General features: G+C 45.6%; 3 protein-coding genes across 3 annotated transcripts; all 3 read right to left on the bottom strand.

The window, feature by feature from the left end:
* Positions 1-3,538: 3,538 nt before the first annotated feature.
* On the bottom strand, positions 3,539-3,880 carry LOC121448881 (elongin-B-like). The gene has a single exon (XM_041653139.1). The coding sequence runs from the start codon at positions 3,878-3,880 to the stop codon at positions 3,539-3,541; it is 342 nt and encodes a 113-aa protein (XP_041509073.1).
* Positions 3,881-5,171: 1,291 nt separating this feature from the next.
* On the bottom strand, positions 5,172-6,197 carry LOC121448859 (transcription initiation factor TFIID subunit 7-like). The gene has a single exon (XM_041653122.1). It carries the CDS (start codon positions 6,195-6,197, stop codon positions 5,172-5,174), a length of 1,026 nt encoding a protein of 341 aa, XP_041509056.1.
* A 6,179-nt stretch (positions 6,198-12,376) lies between these two features.
* On the bottom strand, positions 12,377-19,301 carry Mmachc (metabolism of cobalamin associated C). The gene is made up of 4 exons (XM_041653123.1): positions 19,166-19,301; positions 16,605-16,799; positions 15,689-15,841; positions 12,377-13,447 (listed from the first exon to the last, which is right to left on the bottom strand). The coding sequence occupies exons 1-4, from the start codon at positions 19,244-19,246 to the stop codon at positions 13,079-13,081; spliced, it is 798 nt and encodes a 265-aa protein (XP_041509057.1). The 5' UTR covers positions 19,247-19,301; the 3' UTR covers positions 12,377-13,078.
* Between the last annotated feature and the right edge of the window lie 37 nt (positions 19,302-19,338).

Raw genomic sequence — 19,338 nt, 5'->3', positions numbered from 1 at the left:
TTAAAAATTAATGGTCAGGCCTATCAGTTCTTTACTTCTGGAACTCTGAGATGAGTCCAAGATTAAAGCCAACCTTGGCTGCAAGGCAAGACTGCATTTGTGTGTAGGCCAGAAGCATGCCTTAGTCTTCTTGAGGCTGGAATTTGAGGCAGTTGGGAGCCATGTGCTGTGTGTTGAGACAATGCCCCTGAACTTGATGCTTATTTGAGGTTTGCTAACCAGCAATCTACCTGTCTCCCCTGCATTTAGATAACAAACACACAGCTGTGGTCCTGGCATTTTTAGGTGGTTGTTGGGGACTGGACTCAGACCCACGTGCTTGCGCGGTGTTCTGCTCACAGTGTGTTCTACACTTGGTCACAAATGAGTTTATTAACCCTGTAGCCACCAAGGGTACTGAACAAGAGCCAAATAGTAAGATCATCGAATCAGCTGTGGAGTTCTTTCCGCACATCCGATACTTTCTTTTGCCTTCACTTCTCTGGTGCTGGGATTACAGGTGTATCCCACACCGTTTATGTGGCAGCAGGATTAGAACACAAGGGCTTTGTCTACACCATGCAAACTGTTCATTTCTGTCAACTTGACAGTAAACTATCGTCACCTGGGAGAGGAAACCCCAACTGAGAAAATGCCTAGATCAGACTGGCTGTGGGGAATTTGTGGGATTTTTTTTTGGGGGGGGGGGGGAGTTTGGGGGGGAGGCTAGTTGACTTAGAAGGATCCAGTCCACTGTAGGGCAGCAGCTGGTCCTTCATAGACAAGTAACTCTTCAGGTACTCACTCAGCCTTGGAGAACAGCAGAGCTGCCACAATGCAGGGCCGAGGGGAGGGGCCAACATACAAATTTTTAAAAGTTCACTATAGTGCAATGCAAATAATACAAGACTCTGTCTCTAAAAGAATAAATTGAATTTTAAAATCATTATTTATGATGAGATTCTCAGTGCCAGGTTTCTTTGGTATCTGACAAATACTTTTTCTGAGTATTGTATTTTCTTACACTCTAAAATTTTGTTTTGTTTTTCATATTTCAGACAGGGTGTCTCTATGTAGACCAGGATGGCCTCCAACTCACAGAGATACCCCTGTCTTTGCCTCCTAAATATTGGGATTGAAAGTATTCACAACTCGAGCCCTGGCCTAAAACTTTTTAAAACAACAAAAGTTTTCAATCTTTTTCTTAAGTCTACTGCTAACATAAGAGTTAATTGGCATGTGTGGGCCAAGTAAACACAAAGCCATCCGGCAAATAAACAACAAACCAATACACAAGCCAAGCCTGCAGATTCTCAGACTATTCTGCTTGTTATGATTATTCATACAAGCCACACCTACTCCCTCTCCCATTCACAGGGGCAGGCTGATTTTCAGCTTCCAGCCTGAGCTTGCTCTCTTATTTGTCTTTCTCTTGGAGAGGCATCTTAGCTTCTGCCTCTCTCCCCACTTCTCTGTTTCCCTCTCCTCTCTGTCTCTCTTTTCCTCTTTCTCTCTCTCTCTCCCCCTCAACTCCCTTCTCCCCTTTTGCCTTTCCCTCTGTAGCTCCCTGAATAAATATTTACCTCCTTCTACATGTCGTGTCTATCCATGTTTCTGTCTCCTGCCTGCTGGCCATGTGTCTTCCTGCCTGGGCCAGCCACTGCTAGGGGACCGTCAGCCATCCCTGCCTGGTACTGGCTGCTCCCAGGGCCTGCTGCCTGCCACCACATTGCCAGCTGCCACCATTTGGGGACGTACAACATTTCTGCTGCCTACTGCCGCACGGAATCTTGCCACATTTTAAAAAAAAAATCATAGCACTGCTGTTCCACTCCAGGTTTCAGTCCAAAGAGTATTTCTGGCCAGGCGGTGGTGCCGCACACCTTTAATCCCAGCACTCAGGATGAGGAGGCAGGTGGATCTCTGGGAGTTTGAGGCCAGCCTGGTCTACAAGAGCTAGTTCCAAGAGAGGCACCAACAGCTACAGAGAAACCCTGTCTTGAAACACACCCCCCAAAAAAAAGTATTTCTATCCCACACTAACGTCACAAAAGCACTATGGGAACTTTTAAAAGAGTTTAACTTACACAAATCATAGGCTTAAAGTAGAAAAGAATGTATAGGAAACATATTTAGTTTTGAGACCCTCTTATATGCTAAAGTAGCAGTAGTCACCAGGCAGATAACATGAATGAAAGAATGTACAGTCCCCTGAATGTGAGTAAGGACTCCATTAATAATTTCAGAAATTCTGAAAAAATTCTGGGCGGTGGTGGGACACGCCTTTAATCCCAGCAATCAGGAGGCAGAGGCAGGAGGATCTCTGTGAGTTCGAGACCAGCCTGGTCTACAAGAGCTAGTTCCAGGACAGCAAACAAAAACCTACAGAGAAACCCTGTCTCGAAAAATCCAAAAAAAGAAATTCTGAAAAAGGAAAAGGCCCAGACTGTGGCTCCTGTTCTCATGGCCAGCCACGACCAACTACATTTTAATTATTACTATATATGTATGAATGACATGTATGTACCTTTGTGAAGGTGTAGGGTGTACATGTCCATGTATGAAGTTGTATGTGCATGTGTCTATGCACGTGAGTGTAGGCATGAATTCCCCTGGAGCCACAGTTACAGGCAGTTGTGTGCTGTAATCCCTGGATGCTGTGAGTCAAGGTTGGGTCCTCTGTAAGAGCAATAAATGATTTAACTACTGACTTTTTTCTTCAGTTCCTCCATCTCTTTTTACTGTTGTTTTGGTTTGGTTCTTGTTTTTTTCAGAAAAGGGTTTGTCTGTGTAGCCCTGGCTGTCCTGGAACCTGCTCCACACACCAGGCTTGCCTTGAACCCAGAAACCTGTCTCTGCCTCGCAAGTGCTGGGATAAAGGCATGCACCACAACACCTGGCTTTCTGACAAATGTTTACTATCTATAAAAGGCAGTGAAGGCATGAATAAGCACACAACCCTACCAAACAAAAAGGTCTGTGATAGACTCAGCAGAGGGAATAATGGCACCTGCTGACAACCCGAATCCCATTTTTTTTTCCAGACAGGGTTTCTCTGTTTGTCAGTCCTATCTGTCCTGGAACTATCTTTGTAGACCAGACCAGTCTTACCTTGAACTCAGAGATTCGAAGGCCTCTGCCTCCAGAGTGCTGGGATTAAAGGCATAGGCCACCACCCCTGGGGCAAATCCCACCTCTTCTTTTTAACAGGATGGTAGGAAAGAACCAACTTTTGCAAGCTGTTCTCTGACCGCTACCTAAAAGCAGCCTTGACACATATGCTACCACACACATAGATGCACACAAATTAATAAATGAAATACTTAAAGTTGCCAGGCCCAGTCGCATGTATCTTTAATCCAGCACTCAAGAGACAGAGGCAGGAAGAGATCCACTTGCGTTTGAGACCAGCCTGATCTACACTGTGAGTTCTAAGAACAACCAAGTACACATAATGAGATCCTGTTTTTTGTTTTTTCTTTTTGACAGCCAAATCTTTATTAAGGGAATTGGTCTCTGGGGTTAGGGAGTGGGCCTGGGCCCCTCACTACACAGCTTGTTAATCGTCACTGTCTCCAGAATCCTGTGGCTTCATCGCATATGAACGGTCTGGAGGGCTGGAGAAGGGCTCAATGTGCAGGGCTTGAAAGGCATGGTCCTCTCGGAAGGCCAGGCCCACTGTGGCTGGGGCCTCTGGCCCTGCTGTCAGGCTAGTGAAGCCACACTCGCCCAGAGTTTTCCCATCATCAAGGAGCTGGTCGCCCTTGTACAGCTGCTGTTCATCTGGTGGCCGCTTAAGGATGCTCTCAAAGACGTGCTTCAGCTCGAATTCGGTACTCGACTCCTTAGCAACCGTGAAGATGGTGGTCTTGTGGCGCCAGATCATGAGGAACACGTCCATCCCAGAGGCTGCTTCTGGCTCCATGCACGGGCACAGCCACGCTCAGTCCTGAGATCCTGTTTTTAAAATATCAAATTAAATAAAACTCACCTTGGGTTGGATTTAAGAAAGGTTGTTTTGTATTAAAACCTGCATTTATTAGTTAGAGGAATCAGGTACTTGAGCCATAGTGAACATGTGGAGGTGAGAAGAAAACTTGGAGTTCAATCCTTCCACACACTGAGTTTTCGTTGTTGGTTTTTTTCAAGACAGGGTTTCTCTGTTTAACTGTCCTGGTTGACCTGGAACTCCCTTTGTAAATGTAATGTCTGTCCTGTCCCTTCAAGAGACAAGCCCAGCCCTCCCAAGTCTACAGAGGCAGGAGGATCTACCTTCTGCTTCCTCCCTGCAAGCTCTCCCTTTCCTCCCTCCCTAAGACGTAGTTTCTCCTCCCTCTCCTCTCCTCTCCCCCCTACATGCTCTCTCTGTTTCTCTCTCTCTGCCTCTTTCTCCCCATTCCCTTTCTTCCTCCCTCTACCCTGTCTCCTTCCCTTCCATAATCCACTAAACAAATATCCAACATCACTCTTGCATGCTGTGCCTATCCATCTCTGTCTCTCACCCGCCATAGTTCCTTGGGACCTGATGATCCGCCAATGACTCTCACCTGTTGTGTGGCTCCCTGCCAGGGACACACTGCCGACCCTCAGGGAACTGTGCAGTGTTTTATTTTTACAATTACAATAGACCAGGTTGATCTTGATCTCACAGAAATCTGCCTGCCTCTGTGTCTAGACATGTGCCACCTTGCCCAGCTGCCACCCTTGAGTTTTTAAATCTGAAAATGATTTTTTTGTTTTTTATTTTTTTTTATAATGCAAAAACTGGAAGCTCTTATTGTGCAAGAAACAACTTGTGCAAAAACTTACATTTCTATACATGGAAACTTCCTAGGTAGCTAATAAAATAGCTACTGTATACATATATTAAAAAAATAAAAATAACTTCACTGCCCATAGGCTAGCTTCTTACTGATCTTAGCATCACAGAATAGAAATAAAAACTTCTAGAAAAGAGACAAATGTAATAGTGTCCTATGGTGAACAATTAAAGTTCAACTGTTCACTAATCTTACACCTACACCTGCCCATGTAACCATACTTCCTAAAGAATGAAAACCTTGGTAACATTTCTAAAAACAGCCAACAAAATTCAAAAAAATTCCCAACACTATAGAGAATAATTCTGAGATCGTATTATGAAAATGAAAATTTTCTCAAGCTGACCAGTCAAAAAACGGAAATCAACATTCTCACTTCTCTAGGAGTAATTCTAGTTCTTCCTGCAAAGAACTAAGCTGCTCCTTCTCCCTGTCTTCTTTTTGTTTGAGTTCATCCAGAACAGCCTGAAACCTGTTCTTGAGAGCCAAGTTCTCTACTTTCATGATGAGATCCTCCTGGCGCTTTGCCCTGTCTTGGGTCTCCTGGAGCTTGCCTTTCATGTTATCAATCTGTTTCTGAATTCCCATAACCAACTGGTTGGTTCCTTCATTTTCTTGGTGCTGTTCACCTGACTCATTGAGCTTGTCTTGTAGCTGCCTCTCCAGCTCTTCCTCGGTGCCAATGATGTTGACATCTTCCTCATCTTCACTGCTGCTGCTGAGGTCATTGAATATCTCTCGAAGCTCATCGAGTTCTAGTGACTCATGGCCCTGCCTGTGGCCAGACATTCCTGGAGAGGAGATATTGAGGCCTTGATTTTCGGTCTCCCTTGTTTCATCTTCAGCAATTATCTCCCAACGAGTGCTGACAGCTTCAGCATCGGTACTCAGCAACCGCTTCACTTCTTTTTCCACATCGGGAGACTCAATATACTTCTTCTTTGCTGTCTTCCGGAACCTTCTCTTTCTGACATTTTTTAGAGGTAGAGTGATTCCATGGTTCCAAAGAAACTTCTTCTCTTTGTCGTTATCTTTTTCCTTGCTTGCTTTGGGATCAGCGGCGGCAATCGGCTCCTCCACAGGAGGGTTTAGGTCACCATCTACTGTGGATACAAGCATCTGACAGATATCTGCTGTCTTGTAAAAGGTTTTTTTGTCGATGGTTTTCAAGCTTTCCATAACACAAGGCAAATCTACCAATTTTGCGGCCAAGGGCACTCGATCCACCCTGACGATTCCATGCCTCCCGTCAGGGTGTAACTCAATGGTCAGTCTGTCCTTCAGGTTGACGTGTCCAGACTGCACCGCCGTCCTCACAGTTGAGGCATATTCTGGGGGCAATCGTAAGATAAACTGGCTCTCCAGTTCATGAGGCGCATCGTCTTTGCTCTTACTCATCTTTGATTCCTTGGGAGTTACTCCTCCAACAGATGCTTGCTGCACTAAAAGAGTTCAGCTCAGTCTGCAGGCGAGGTACAGCTTCCCGCTGCAGGAGCAAAGCGGCAGGGAGCTGCGCCTCTGCCTTTAGGTCTCTCCACACTCTCCGCCTCCGCACACCGACCTGCGCGCCACCAATGAAAGGGCTCAGGTCCTGCAGTGTGAAATCTCGCCGGCCGCCTCTCGAAGCATCGGACACCGGAGCTCACCGCCTGCGTCCGCCACCCACCTACGCAGGAAACAAGCAAGGAAGAGCGAAAATGATTTATTTTAAAATGACAATATATACTATTTGAAATGTGTGAGACTAAAATGTTTTCTGTCCCTCGATTACTTGTCTTGGTCTCATGTATGGAATATCACCTTTATAAAAGTGTGTACTTATTTTTAATTCATGAGTCATTTGCCTACATGTATGTATGGGCACCACATGAGGGCCTGGTGCCATCAGATGCCAGAGGGGAGAATCGTATCCCATGGAAGCAGAAGGTTGTGAACTGTCATGCAGGTGCTGGGAACTGAACCCAGGTCTTCTAACAAGAGCAATCAGTGCTCTTAACAACTGAACTATCTCTCCAGCACGGGAATATTACCTTTCGATAATTATAGTACCCCTCAAAATTTAAGTTTTTAGAGGAACAGACCACAAAAATAACTTACATTTACCAAAAGATATGATAGAAAAACAAACATTTTGGCCAGGCAGTGGTGGCACACGCCTTTAATCCCAGTACTCAGGAGGCAGACGCCAGCCTAGTCTACAAGAGCTAGTTCCAGGACAGTTAGGACTGTTACACAGAGAAACCCTGTCCCGAAATACAAACAAAAACAACCATGCATTTTGGGGCCTGGTTATGGCCCAGTTAGTAGTGTTTACATAGCATTCACAAAGTCCTGGGTTCAACCCTTGACACCATCAGATGTGGTGGCACACAACCTGTAATCCCAGATCCCGGGAAGTGGAGGCAGAGGGATCACAAATTCAAGGAATCCTTGGTTACATAGTGAACTTGAGGGCATGCTGAGTAAAATGAGACCTTATGTAAGAATAAAAAAAGGGCCGGGTGGTGGTGGTTCACGCCTTTAATTCCAGTACTCCAGAGGCAGAGGCAGGCAGATCTCTGTGAATTTGATGCCAGCCAGGTCTACAATGGGAGTTCTGGGATAGCTAGGGCTGTCACACAGAGAAATACTGTCTCAAAAAAACAAAAAATGAAAATAAAACAAAGATAAAAAGGAAGGTTTTGGGTTGTCTCTGTTTTTGAAGATGACTCAATTTCAGAGAAACTGAGAAGCCTGCTGCAATCCTACAGGCTGGGCTGCGAAGGATGAGGAGGTGTAGAGAATCTGGAGTAAGTCTCAATAAGCTGTAGCACAATTAACAAAAACACAGACACAGATATTGGGGTTCAACCTGAAGACCAGAAAAGCAAACCAGCCAGACACTACCACATACCTTTCCTTCAGTCCGAGTATGGTGGCGATCCTGCCTCCAGGAATCCTCAGAATGAGACTGGCTGAGAGCTGTCTCCTCCTGTCTTATATTCCTCTCTAGGGCAGGGATTAAGGGCGTGTACCACTCCCGCCCAGTTTCTATGACCAACTAGTGTGGCTACTTGGATTAAAGGTGTGTGATGCCACTGTCTGGTCGGTGAAGCTGACCAGGGTGTTTGTTTTACTCTCTGATCTTCAGGCAAGCTTGATTTACTAAAATACAAATGAAATACCACTTCAATAAGCAGTCTGACAGTGTGAACGCCTAGATCTAGTGCCCACCAGGGTACCACACGCTCCTCTGCGATCTCATCAATACTGCCTCATACCAGCATCTGAACCCATTTACTCACCGCAACAGGGGAAATCATTGCTTTCCAAGTTCACCTGAACTTGAGTCAAACGTGTATCTATAAATGTCAGAAATCAGAGGCAGAGGTCACAGGAAGCAGTTAGGTGAGAAGGAAATGTCCAGCAGATTCAATCTCATGTGGGTGAAGACACGTAGAAAACACACCAGGGAGAGCCAAGCCACTTTATTTTAAATTAGCTGAGGAGCAGGAATGGCTGGACAGGGAGATGCTTCGGGAAAGAGGGCACATAGCAGAGGGGATGAGAAGACTGCCTCGGGTGGACACTTCATTTAGATCATCCTTCTTACAAGTCCTTACAGGTCACTCTGCAAGTCATTGAGGCCCTGAAGGAACAGATCCTCTCACCCACGGCTGTGGGCATGGGACTGAGAGCTGCTGTGTTCCATGCTAGAAAGGGTGTTCTGAAGCTCTAAGAGGAAGTAAAATGAAAAACCAACCATTAGCAAGACTGTGATGTGCATAAAACCAGGCCCTGGACATCCTGGAAAGGACGCACAGGTCTGGTTTGTATGTGCCCATGCACAGGTGCTTCTCACTGAGTACCTGTTTCTGTCCTCAACTGCAATGAGTGATATAATGGGGAATATAGTGGTACCTGTCCTGGAACTATCTCTTGTAGACCAGGCTCTCCTTGAACTCACAAACTACCTGCCTCTGCCCCCTTCTTGAGTGCTGGTTTCAAAGGCATGCACCACCACCGCCTGGCCCTGCTTACAATGTTCCTAAAACTTTGTGTTTCCTGGCTATCGATGGAAAATCCAAAGGCCAAGTAATCCAAGATCAGGGCTCAAGGGAGCCCTTCCTTATTTCTTAGGCCACGTGAGATCTGTCTTCAAAATTAATAAAGTAAAAAAGAGCCAGGTGTGTTTTGTCTGCAAGCTAGTATTCTAAACTCTTAGGAGGGAGAGGCAGGAGGGTCAGAATTTCAAAGCCAGTTCCAGAGCATGTTTGATGCTAGTCCAGTAGTACAGGAGAACATGTTTTAAAAGGGGTAGCAAAGGAAATATACACATTATTTCTTATATTACTTAACATAGTAATAAGCCTTATGGTCTGACTTCCTTGTTCATGTTCTCCCTCCTTCTGCTCTTCATCTGGCCCTTGGGAGCTCAGTCCAGTGCTCCAATGTGGGTTTCTGTCTCTATCTCCATCCATCACCCGATGAAGTTTCTTTATCAATGACTTCTCAAACCCCCCCCCCCATTTCAGCCACATTCAGAGAGTCTGGTTTGGTCGCATGCTCATTCAGTCCCGGTCCAACTTAATTTGGTGAGCTCCCATTAGAACAGGCACACTGTCTCAGTTAGTGGACCAAACCCTCGCGGTCCAGATTTCCTTGCTCATCTTCTCCCTCTTTCTGCTCTTCAACTGGACCTTGGGAGCTCAGTCTGTTGCTCTAATGAGGGACTTTTGTTGGACTAGAAGTCCAAACATCAGGGATAATTTGGTCCAGACACCATTCACAAAGCCTCAATTAATGCAAAAGTAAGAGAATTTTTTCTGTCACGGCAGGGCCCTTAAGGTTCGAGATATGAAGGACATCTGATTGCTGTTACAGCACATCTTTTAAAGTAAAAAGCCACAGACAAAAGTGGGGAACCTGCAGGTTGTTTTCCAACTTATTGGATTGGCTTATTCAAAGGGTTACTAGCAGTGATTGATCTATTCCAGGGCCAGAGAATAGCCGTGGGATCGGGTGAGATAAGAGAGCATCTCTAGGCGGGCCGCGGTGGCGCATGCCTTTAATCCCAGCACTCGGGCGGCAGAGGCAGGCAGATCTCTGGGAGTTCGAGGCCAGCCTGGTCTACAAGTTCCAGGCCAGGCGCCAAAGCTTCAGAGAAATCCTGTCTCAAAAAACAAAAAGAGAGAGAAAGAGAGAGAGAGAGAGAGAGAGAGAGAGAGAGAGAGAAAGAGCATCTCTGTGGTCTTCCTGACCTTGTTCCAGTGACTAAATCAATCCATCAGGAACTGAGGCAACATCTGTGGGTTGTCTTTGCCTCAATTCCCAGAATGGAGTTATGTTTGAAGATTATTCACAAGGACACAGGGTGATGAGCAGTCCAGCATGTGTGTGTGGGGGCGACTGTCCCGTTTCCAAGAGAGAGTGAGTGTAAGGTTTTAGAAACATGTCTTAGGGTTGAGGGGGCTTAGAAATGCATTTAGAGTCTTTCACGTTCTCTCTATCTCCACCATCGCTGCAGTTCCTTACTCTTTGAGGCAGAATCCCTTACTGATCTGGAACTTGACATGTGGGTGTGGCTGCAGCTCTCAGAATCTGCTTCTCCAGGGCTGGTTTTATAAGCATGGTCTGTCCGGCCTGACTTCTTATTTAATAGAGGCGCCATGAACCTAATTCATTTCCTCACAAGAGCACTTTGTGGCTGAGCCATCTCCATAGCTCCCACTATTCATACATATTAGGTTTAAGAGCTGCCTCAGGGCTGGAGGTGTAGCTCTTGGTAGAGTGCTTGCCTGGTGTCTGCTTTGCTTCTCCTTTCTGTGTTATCTTGTGATTGAAAGCAACTTGGGGTAAGTGAATTTAAAACAGCCCAGGACCAGCTGCTGCCTAGGAATGGTACTTACCGTGTACAGTGGACTGGGCCCCTCTAAATCAATGAGCCTCCCCACATTAAAAAAAATCCCACAAAATCCCCAGAGGCCAACATTTTTGTTTTTTGTTTTGTTAAGACAGGGATTCTCCATAGCTTTGGAGCCTGTCCTGTAACTAGCTCTTGTAGACCAGGCTAGCCTGGAACTCACAGAGATCCGCCCGCCTCTACCTCCCGAGAGCTGGGATTAAAGGTGTGTGCCTCCACCGCCCAACCAGTCCCCTGTGTTAAGGCAATTCCACAGTTGGGGATTCCTATCCCAGGTGACAATAGTTTACTGTTAAGTTGACAGAAATTATTATTGTGCATATATGAATGTACCTATGGGACTCAGAGGCCAGTTTCATGGATTTTGCTCACATGGGTCCGAATATCAAACTCAGGTTGGTATGCTGGTGTGGCACACAGTGCCTTTACCCCCACCGCACTGTCCTGTCCTCATCTTGAGCACCTGCTCAGAAACATTCTAAGGAATAAGGGAGGGCTTCCTTGAGCTGTGACCTTGGAATACTTGGCCTTTGGATTTTCTGGAGACACAGAAACACAGTTTAAGAACACAGTAAGCAGGGCCAGGCGGTGGTGGCCCACGCCTTTGATCCCAGCACTCAGGAGGCAGATGCAGGTGGATCTCTGCGCTTCAAGGTCAGCCCGGTCTGCAAGAGCTAGTTCCAGGACAGGTTCCAAACCTAAAGAGAAACCCTCTCTCGAAAAACCAAATATAAAAATTAAAAATGAATAAATAAATAGTAATTTTAAAATAAATCAAATTACTGTGTTCTGTATGCCCTTATGGAGGCCAAAGGACAATTGCTAGAGTCAGGTCTCTCCTTCAACCATGTGGGTCCCAGGGGATGTACTGAGGCTGTCAGGCTTGGCTGCAAATACCTTCCCTCACTGAGTTACCTCACCAACTTCCTGCTCTATTTCTTTTTGTTTTTGAGACAAGGTCTCTCTACACTTCTAGCAGGCTTAGAACTCCCTGTGTAGAGTGGCCTTGAACTCATTGAGAGGTATAGGCTTCTGCTCACTAAATAGGGTAATTAAAGGCACCTGCAACCAAGCCAGGCCTGATTTATTTAATTTGTTTGTTTTGGGGAGAGGATTTTTCTTAATAAATTTGGCTGTTCTAAAACTATGTAAACCAGGTTCACTTCAAACTCACAAAAAACTCCAGCCCTTGCCTTCCAAGGGCTGGGCATACGAAACCACTGCCTGCTTTGTTCTTAAAACTTTGTTTTCCCTGGCTGTCTCCGGAAAATCTGGGGTAGATTAACTCAAGGTCAGGGCTCAAGGCCTGACCATTTCTTTTTACTTTTATTATGTATGCAGTGTTCTGCCTTCAGATAGACATGCAGGCCAGAAGAGGGCACCAGATATTATTACAGATGGTTGTGAGCCACCATATGGATGCTGGAAATTGGACTCAGGACCTCTGGAAGAGCTCTTACCAGTGCTCTTACCATTGAGCTAACTCTCCAGCCCTTGACCATTTCTCTTTTCTTCCTCTTAAATCACATGTTCATGGGGAGAGGGTACATCAGTGTATATGGGGTCAGAGTACAGCTTCCAGGAGTCAGTTCTCTCCTTGCATGAGGACAGATGGCAGGCTTGATGGTAAGATTCTTTAAGCCTTTAGTAATAACATCACTTCTATAGGTTAGGTTCAAAGTCGTTTATTTAAATAATTACTTGGCTTAGCCCTATGTGGTGGGTACCATTTAAAGGGTGTATACCCCTAGGATACTCTAAATCAGCAATTCTCTGCCTGTGGGTCAAAACCCCATTAGGAGTTGGAGGAGACTTTCACAAGGGTAGCCTAAGACCATTGGGAAAACATTTACATTATTATTCATAACAACAAAATCACTTATTTGAATAACAATGAAAGTGATTTCATTGTTGGGGGTGACCACAACATGGAAACTACATTAGGAAGATTGAGAACCACACTCCTAAATAGTATCTTGCAGTATTGCTCAAAAATACAACCGGTTTGAGTCCAATATTTGAAGGCAGCTGCTGATTTTGAGTCTGTCTTGAATGTGTTTGTCTTGACCAATGTAAATTGAGTCTTGACTCTCTTTGACGAGCTTCGGGAAATATTCAAAATAAATGTGTTTCTTTCACATATCTTTAATCCCAACACTCAGGAGGCAGAGGCAGGCAGATCTCCGAATTGGTGGCCTGGTCTACAGAGTAGTTCCAGGACAGCCATTGCCACGCAGAAAAACCTTGTTTTGAAAAACTGAAAAAAGTGCCTCTTCAAAACCCAAGTTCTACCCCAAATATATCTACTAATGTGGGATTCCACAAGGGAAAGGTATCAAGGGCCAGGGGAGAGAGGTGGAGAGACACTGGGGCTAAGCTAGCTTCGTGCTCTGCTGGAATTCTGAGGCTTGGTAAGCATGGAACTGGGACGCTCAGATGTAGTGCTAGGGTGTTCTGAGGGCTGGGCTAAGCCTAATAGGGCCAAACGTTGTGCAGGTGGGGTGGAAAAGTAGATCTTCTGTTCTTCTGAGTACCGTTCTGCAGGAGTCACGGCATCCCGGTAGGTCCAGTCACGCCAATGGAAATTGAAGCCTTCAAGCAGAGTGATGCGGCCAGCTCTTGTAGGAACACAATCAGGGGGCTTTCTGGGTGGCAAATTTGGCACTTCAATCCCTGGCAGCAACATTACCCCTCGGATAGCAAACCAGCCCCCAAATCGGGGGTGTATGCACACACCTGCTATGTGCTGGGGAGAAGGGAAAAGAAAAGCAGAGTTACAGCGGCCATTTTGACACTAAGTCCAGCTATCATTATTGCAAGCTTTTTTTTTCCTTCAATTTATTTTTATGTGCATGCAGTACCTACAGAGGCCAGCAGAGGGTGAGCAGCCAGCCTTGTGGGTGTTGAATGCCAGTCTGCAAGAGCAACAAATGTACCTAAATTTTGGCTAATCTCGCCAGTTCCTATTTTTGCTCACTTACTTCCCACTCAGACCAGGTTGACCTTAAACTCACAGTGATCCCCCTGCCTCTGCCTCTGCCTCCCAAGTGTTAGGAGTTCCACCACCGCCTGGCTCTTTTCCTAATTTTTTTTTTATTTTTTTTTTATTTTTTATTTTTGGAGACAGGGTTTCTCTGTAGCTTTGGAGCCTATCCTGGAACTAGCTCTTGTAGACCAGGCTAACCTCGAACTCACAGAGATCCGCCTGCCTCTGCCTCCCGAGTGCTGGGATTAAAGGCGTGCGCCACCACTGCCCGGCTCTTTTCCTGATTTTTAAGAAATTATTACTGTGCATATATGAATGTACCTATGCGGCTCAGAGGACAGTTTCATGGATTTGGCTCTCTCACCTTTACATGGGTCCCAGGGGTCAAACTCAGGTTGGTATGCTGGTGTGGCACACAGTGCCTTTACCCCCACCTCATTGTCCTATCCTTCTCTTCACCACCTACTCAGAAACATTCTAAGGAATAAGGAAGAGCTCCCTTGAGCCCTGTCTTGGATTACTCTGCCCCTGGATTTTCCAGAGACAGGCAGGAAACACAAAGTTTTAAGAACAAAGCAGGTACTGGGCGATGGTGGTGCAGCGCACGCCTTTGATCCCAGCACTTGGGAGGCAGAGGCAGGCGGATCTCTGTGAGTTCGAGACCAGTCTGGTCTACAGAGCTAGTTCCAGGACAGGCTCCAAAGCCACAGAGAAACCCTGTCTCGAAAAACAAAACAAAACAAAAAAAGAACAAAGCCAGTCAAGCTGGGCAGTGGTTGTATACACCCAACCCTCGGGAGGTAAAGGCTGGAGTTTTTTGTGAGTTTGAGGTCAACTGGTCTACACACTTCCAGAATAGTCAGTTTATTTATCACACAGATAAATCCTCTCCCCAAAACAAACAAACAAAACAGATCCTGTCTGGCTTGGCTGCCTGTGCTTTAAATCACAGTACTACTAGGGCAAAAGTATCTCAGGGAGTTCAAGGCCAGCCTACACAGTGAGTTCCTAGACAGCCTCAAGTGTAGAGACCTTGTCTCAAAAACAAAAATAGAGCAGGTAGAGGTGAGGTGACTCAGTGAGGGAAGGTGTTTGCAGCCAAGCCTGACAACCTCAATTCATCCCCAGAGACCCACATGGTGGAAGGAGAGACCTGACTCTAGCAGTTGTCCTTTGGTCTCCATAAGGGCATGCAGAACACAGTAAAAAAAAAAATTTTTAAGATTTATTTATTTAGTTAGTTGGGTTTTTTTTTTTTTTTTTTTTTTTTTTTTTTTTGAGATAGGGTTTCTCTGTAGTTTGGAGCCTGTCCTAGAACTCACTTTGTCTACCAGGCTGGCCTCAAAATCACAGAGATCTTCCTGCATCTGTCTCCCTAGTGCTGGGATTAAAGGCGTGTGCCACCATTGCCTGACTTATTTTTTTTATTTTTTTTAATGTATACAGTGTTCTGCTTCCATGTATGCCTGCATGCCAGAAGAGGGCACCAGATCTCATTACAGATTGTTGTGAGCCATTATACAGTTGCTGAGAATTGAACTCAGGACCTCTGGAAGAGCAGCAGTCAGTGCTCTTAACTGCTAAACCATTTCTCCAGAGAGACTTTTTTGTTTTGTTTTGTTTTGTTATGAGACAAGCTCTCTCTGTAGCGTGGTGCCTGTCCTGGCTGTAGCCCTTGTACAACAGGCTGGCCTTGAACTCACAGAAATCCGCCTGCCTCTGCCTCCCGAGTGCTAGGATTAAAGGAGTGCGCCACCACCACCCGGCTGCAAGAGAGATTTTTAAAATATTAAAAGAGCCCTGGTTTTTGAACTGTGATGTCCTCAGGCAAACCAGAAAGCAGGCGGCCTATTTGTCAGGACCACAGATACTTTGTCCTGGGTTATGTATCAACATCAGGAAAGGAAGGTGATGTAATGTGGAACCTCACAGGGATACTTGGAGGGGCTTTTACTAATTTTCTCTCAGTCCCCACTCATTCATTCACATGTATTCTCTAACCTTAGTCCCCCACGGGTCAGTATCCACATCTTGTCGTTGGTAGTAGTAAGCCGCCCCGGCCACATGGGCTGCAGTCTGGGCTAGAATCTTAGGGCGCCGGTTGGGGTGGACCTCATAGTCAGCAATGACTTCTATTTGCAGTTCTGGAAACTTCTGGAACAGAATAAGGGGCTCCTGTTAGCATGATGGGAGTCACGACTGTTCCACGAAGGCCTAAGATGTGTATTAACATGGTCTTGTCTCATAAGCCCATGGTTTAGTTTTTTGAGAAGGGGTCAGAATGGCCTTGAACTTGCTATACATTGCAAAGACGATAATCTTGCCTTTACATTCCTACTGCTGGAACTCTCCATTAAAAGCCACATTTCAAGCGAAAACATAACTTTAACCTAAGAAGCTAAGTGAAGGAAGTTGAAGTTCTCTGCCCTCTCAGAAAGGCCTGTGCAGGAAGGGAAATATAAAAGATCTTGCTCAGAAGCCTCTATTATCAGGAGTTATTGAACCTTGTCTTGCACAAGTCTAGGGTGGGCAGATCCTAGAATTTATATGTACAAATTTATGTGTATATAAATGAATAGAGGCTGGGAAATTCTATTCTGACTTCAAAAGGCTCAGAAGACAGCACAGAACTTGTAAGCACAGAACAAAGCATAAAAGATGTAGGATTTACTCATATTCCAATTAGAGATTAAAACTAGTATGAGGTTCACAGGTGTCCGTTAGTGTAGTCACCCACGCAACTGACTTCAGATGGGGAGTCTGCTAAAGGAAAGGGTGAAACCCGGGTATGAGAAGGCAGAACAGGAAGCAGTTACAGAATGTTACAGCTCCTAACTCTAAGCCTAAATCCTGCACTGAGCTTGATCAACAGGGAAGCAGAGGCAGGACTGGGAGTTGAAGGGAAGTTGAGCCTCACCTCGGTAACACTTCTCAGGTGGTAGGACACGCACTGATCCACAGGGTCTCTCAGCGGTTGGGGCTGGTAGCTCTTTAAGAAGGGTTTGAGGGCTTTGTCAAACATAGCAGGTGTGCTGAGTACCAGGAAGGCCAGGGTAGGTCCTGGGAAGGGCAAGTGGAAGGCTGGAGGCAGGAGTTCATTGTACCATCCCACCTGGAACACAGAAAATTCAGGTCTGGTTGGCAAGCAGCTTGGGCCTTAACCAGGCCCATATCTTGGCTTTGTATTCAAGGGTTCATACATTCTGCAACCAAGTCCATTTCATTTATTCAAAGAATTCACTGATGCTATGTCATGTATGCATAGTAAACTTGTATGGGCAATCTGTCTGCAATTGGCAGGGACTTAGCGTAGGAAGGAGTTTATGAACAAACTAGAATGAACAGAAAGTGACACTACACTTATAACCAGTCCTATGGCAGACCAGATTAGTCTTCTGACATTCGAAAGAAACTGAACTCCAGTCTCGGGGGCTGGTGAAGAAACTGAAGGTTGATGTGGGGATAGAGAATCTGTCGTCTGTTTATTTAACACAGGGTCTCGCTCTGTATCTTTGCCAGGTAAAGATGCACTGTGTCCTGGTAGAAGGGGAGAAAGGAAGAAGGGAGGGGAGCAGAGAAAAATGTAGAGCTCAATAAAAGCAATAAAAAAAAACATGCACTTGGCTCACTGGGCTGTGGTGGCACACACCTTTAATCCCAGCCCTGTGGGGGAAGGGGGTGGCAAAGAGGCAGGTGGATTTCTGAGTTAGAGGCCAGCCTGGTCCACAGAGTGAGTTCCAGGACAGCCAGGACTAAACACTAAAGAAAAAAAAGAGAGAAGAAAACAAAAACAAAAAACAAAGAAAAGAGATAAATGTACTAAGCACATTGGAGAAGAGCAGACTATCTGGTCTGGTGGAAGGGAAGGGTCTGTACTAGGGAGAAAAGGTTTGAGAGATTCGTAGGCGTGAGATTGTGCCTGGCCTTAAATGACAACTTAAAACAATGACTCCGGGGCTGGAGAAATGGCTCAGTGGTTAAGAGCACTGACTGGTCTTCCAGAGGACCTGGGTTCAATTCCCAGCACTCACATGGCAGCTCACAACTGTCTGAAAATCCAGTTCCAAGAGGTATGACACCTTCATACCAACGTACATAAAATAAAGATAAATAAATCATAAAAATTTAAAAATAAATAAATAAAACAATGACTCCAATTTGGTGACAATGAGGAACCACTTAACTTAAAAGAGTAAAGTGGCCGATAGTTTAGAAAGACCTGGTTTCAGTGTAGAGAATGGATTGGAGGCAAGATGGGAGCAAGGAGACTATGCTAATCCTATTGAGAGAACTGTTCTGGCATACAGGATAGGCTGTCAGGCTGAAAACTACAAGTCTGGAAGATTCAGGGATAGTCATGGTGGCTGTTGGATGTAGAACTGGGAAGGTGAGTAGCAGGACCTGTTGACAGACAGAACTACAGCTAACCGTTCAGTGCGTTAGTTTCCATTACCCAGACTTCACACACACACACACACACACACACACACACACACACACACACTTTTCTTACTCTAGGATGTACACAATCCTCGTTCCTTTCAATCCATCTTTTCGTCAGTTCTTTGTTCTGCTTGTTTTTTGTGCTGGTGCTTGAGATTAAAGCCAGAGCCCTGCCGGTACTAACCCAATATGCTATCACCGAGTTACAGCCTCAGCTCTCAGTTTCATTCTTTTTCCTCACCGAGCTACATCTTCCATAGGTTCGATTTCATTTTTTCCCCCTTCCTCTAAGTGCTTTTAAGCTAGCCTTAGCTTAGTTCTCTATAGTACCCTATTCTAAGCCTTGCTGTGGACAGCTCAAGGGAATGGGTGGGAAATGGGAAGTCTATAAGATAGGTCTAAGGAGTAAGGATGACTTTAGTTTAGGTTTGTGTCCTAAGCATATCTTGTTCGCTCAGTACTGTGGGAGGAAAGTGTGGGATCAGGCGGGACTGGGACGGGTGGAGAGGGACAGGAGTCACAGAGACTTCTGTACCAGGCAAGCGTGAGGAATTTCTAAGCTAGTCCTGTATTGATGGCTAGTAACACTATGGATTAGCCTTCTGTTGGCTGACGGAACAAACTAGTCAATTGTGTCTTGTTCGACATCAGAAATACTCTTCTCTCTTCATCTGACCTAAAAGCCATGCCAACCTTCCAAACTTTGACCTCTCTCTCTCCTAACTCCTTTGGAAGCGTCCGGTGATTCCGGTTCCATAGGGGGACATTTTCCCCGTAAATTACGGAGATGAGAAGTTAGAAATCGTGGGTTGTATCCAATTCATTTGTTTGACAACATAAAGAGGTAAAAGGGTAAACATGTGGCTGTTTATCTTTTTAACCAAGCCCCATTTCACACTACGACTCGGAGAATGGGTCGTTAGATGGCCGCGGTAGGAGGCTGGGTTGTATAAGAAGGGCTCACCGGGCCTCACGGTTTTGCCGCCAAGACCAATCATAGTGCTGGTACTAAGAACACAGGGAAGACAAACCAACCTGGAAGGGGTAAACCTCGAAGCCAAAAGGACATAAGGTGTCCTCAATCTTCTGCTTCAGTTCTGCGACATGCGGCTCCATACCGCACGCTGAACGCTGAGCTTGCTGGGAAATGGAGTCTCATAGTTAGTTTGAGTTTGTGCGCGTCAAGCCGAGCTGGACTACATTTCCCA

Source organism: Microtus oregoni, unplaced genomic scaffold, assembly GCF_018167655.1.
Source record: "Microtus oregoni isolate MIOR12 unplaced genomic scaffold, Mior012 000005F_ref0000423, whole genome shotgun sequence".
Taxonomy (NCBI): Eukaryota; Metazoa; Chordata; class Mammalia; order Rodentia; family Cricetidae; genus Microtus; species Microtus oregoni.
This window is presented reverse-complemented; position numbering and strand designations above follow the sequence as displayed.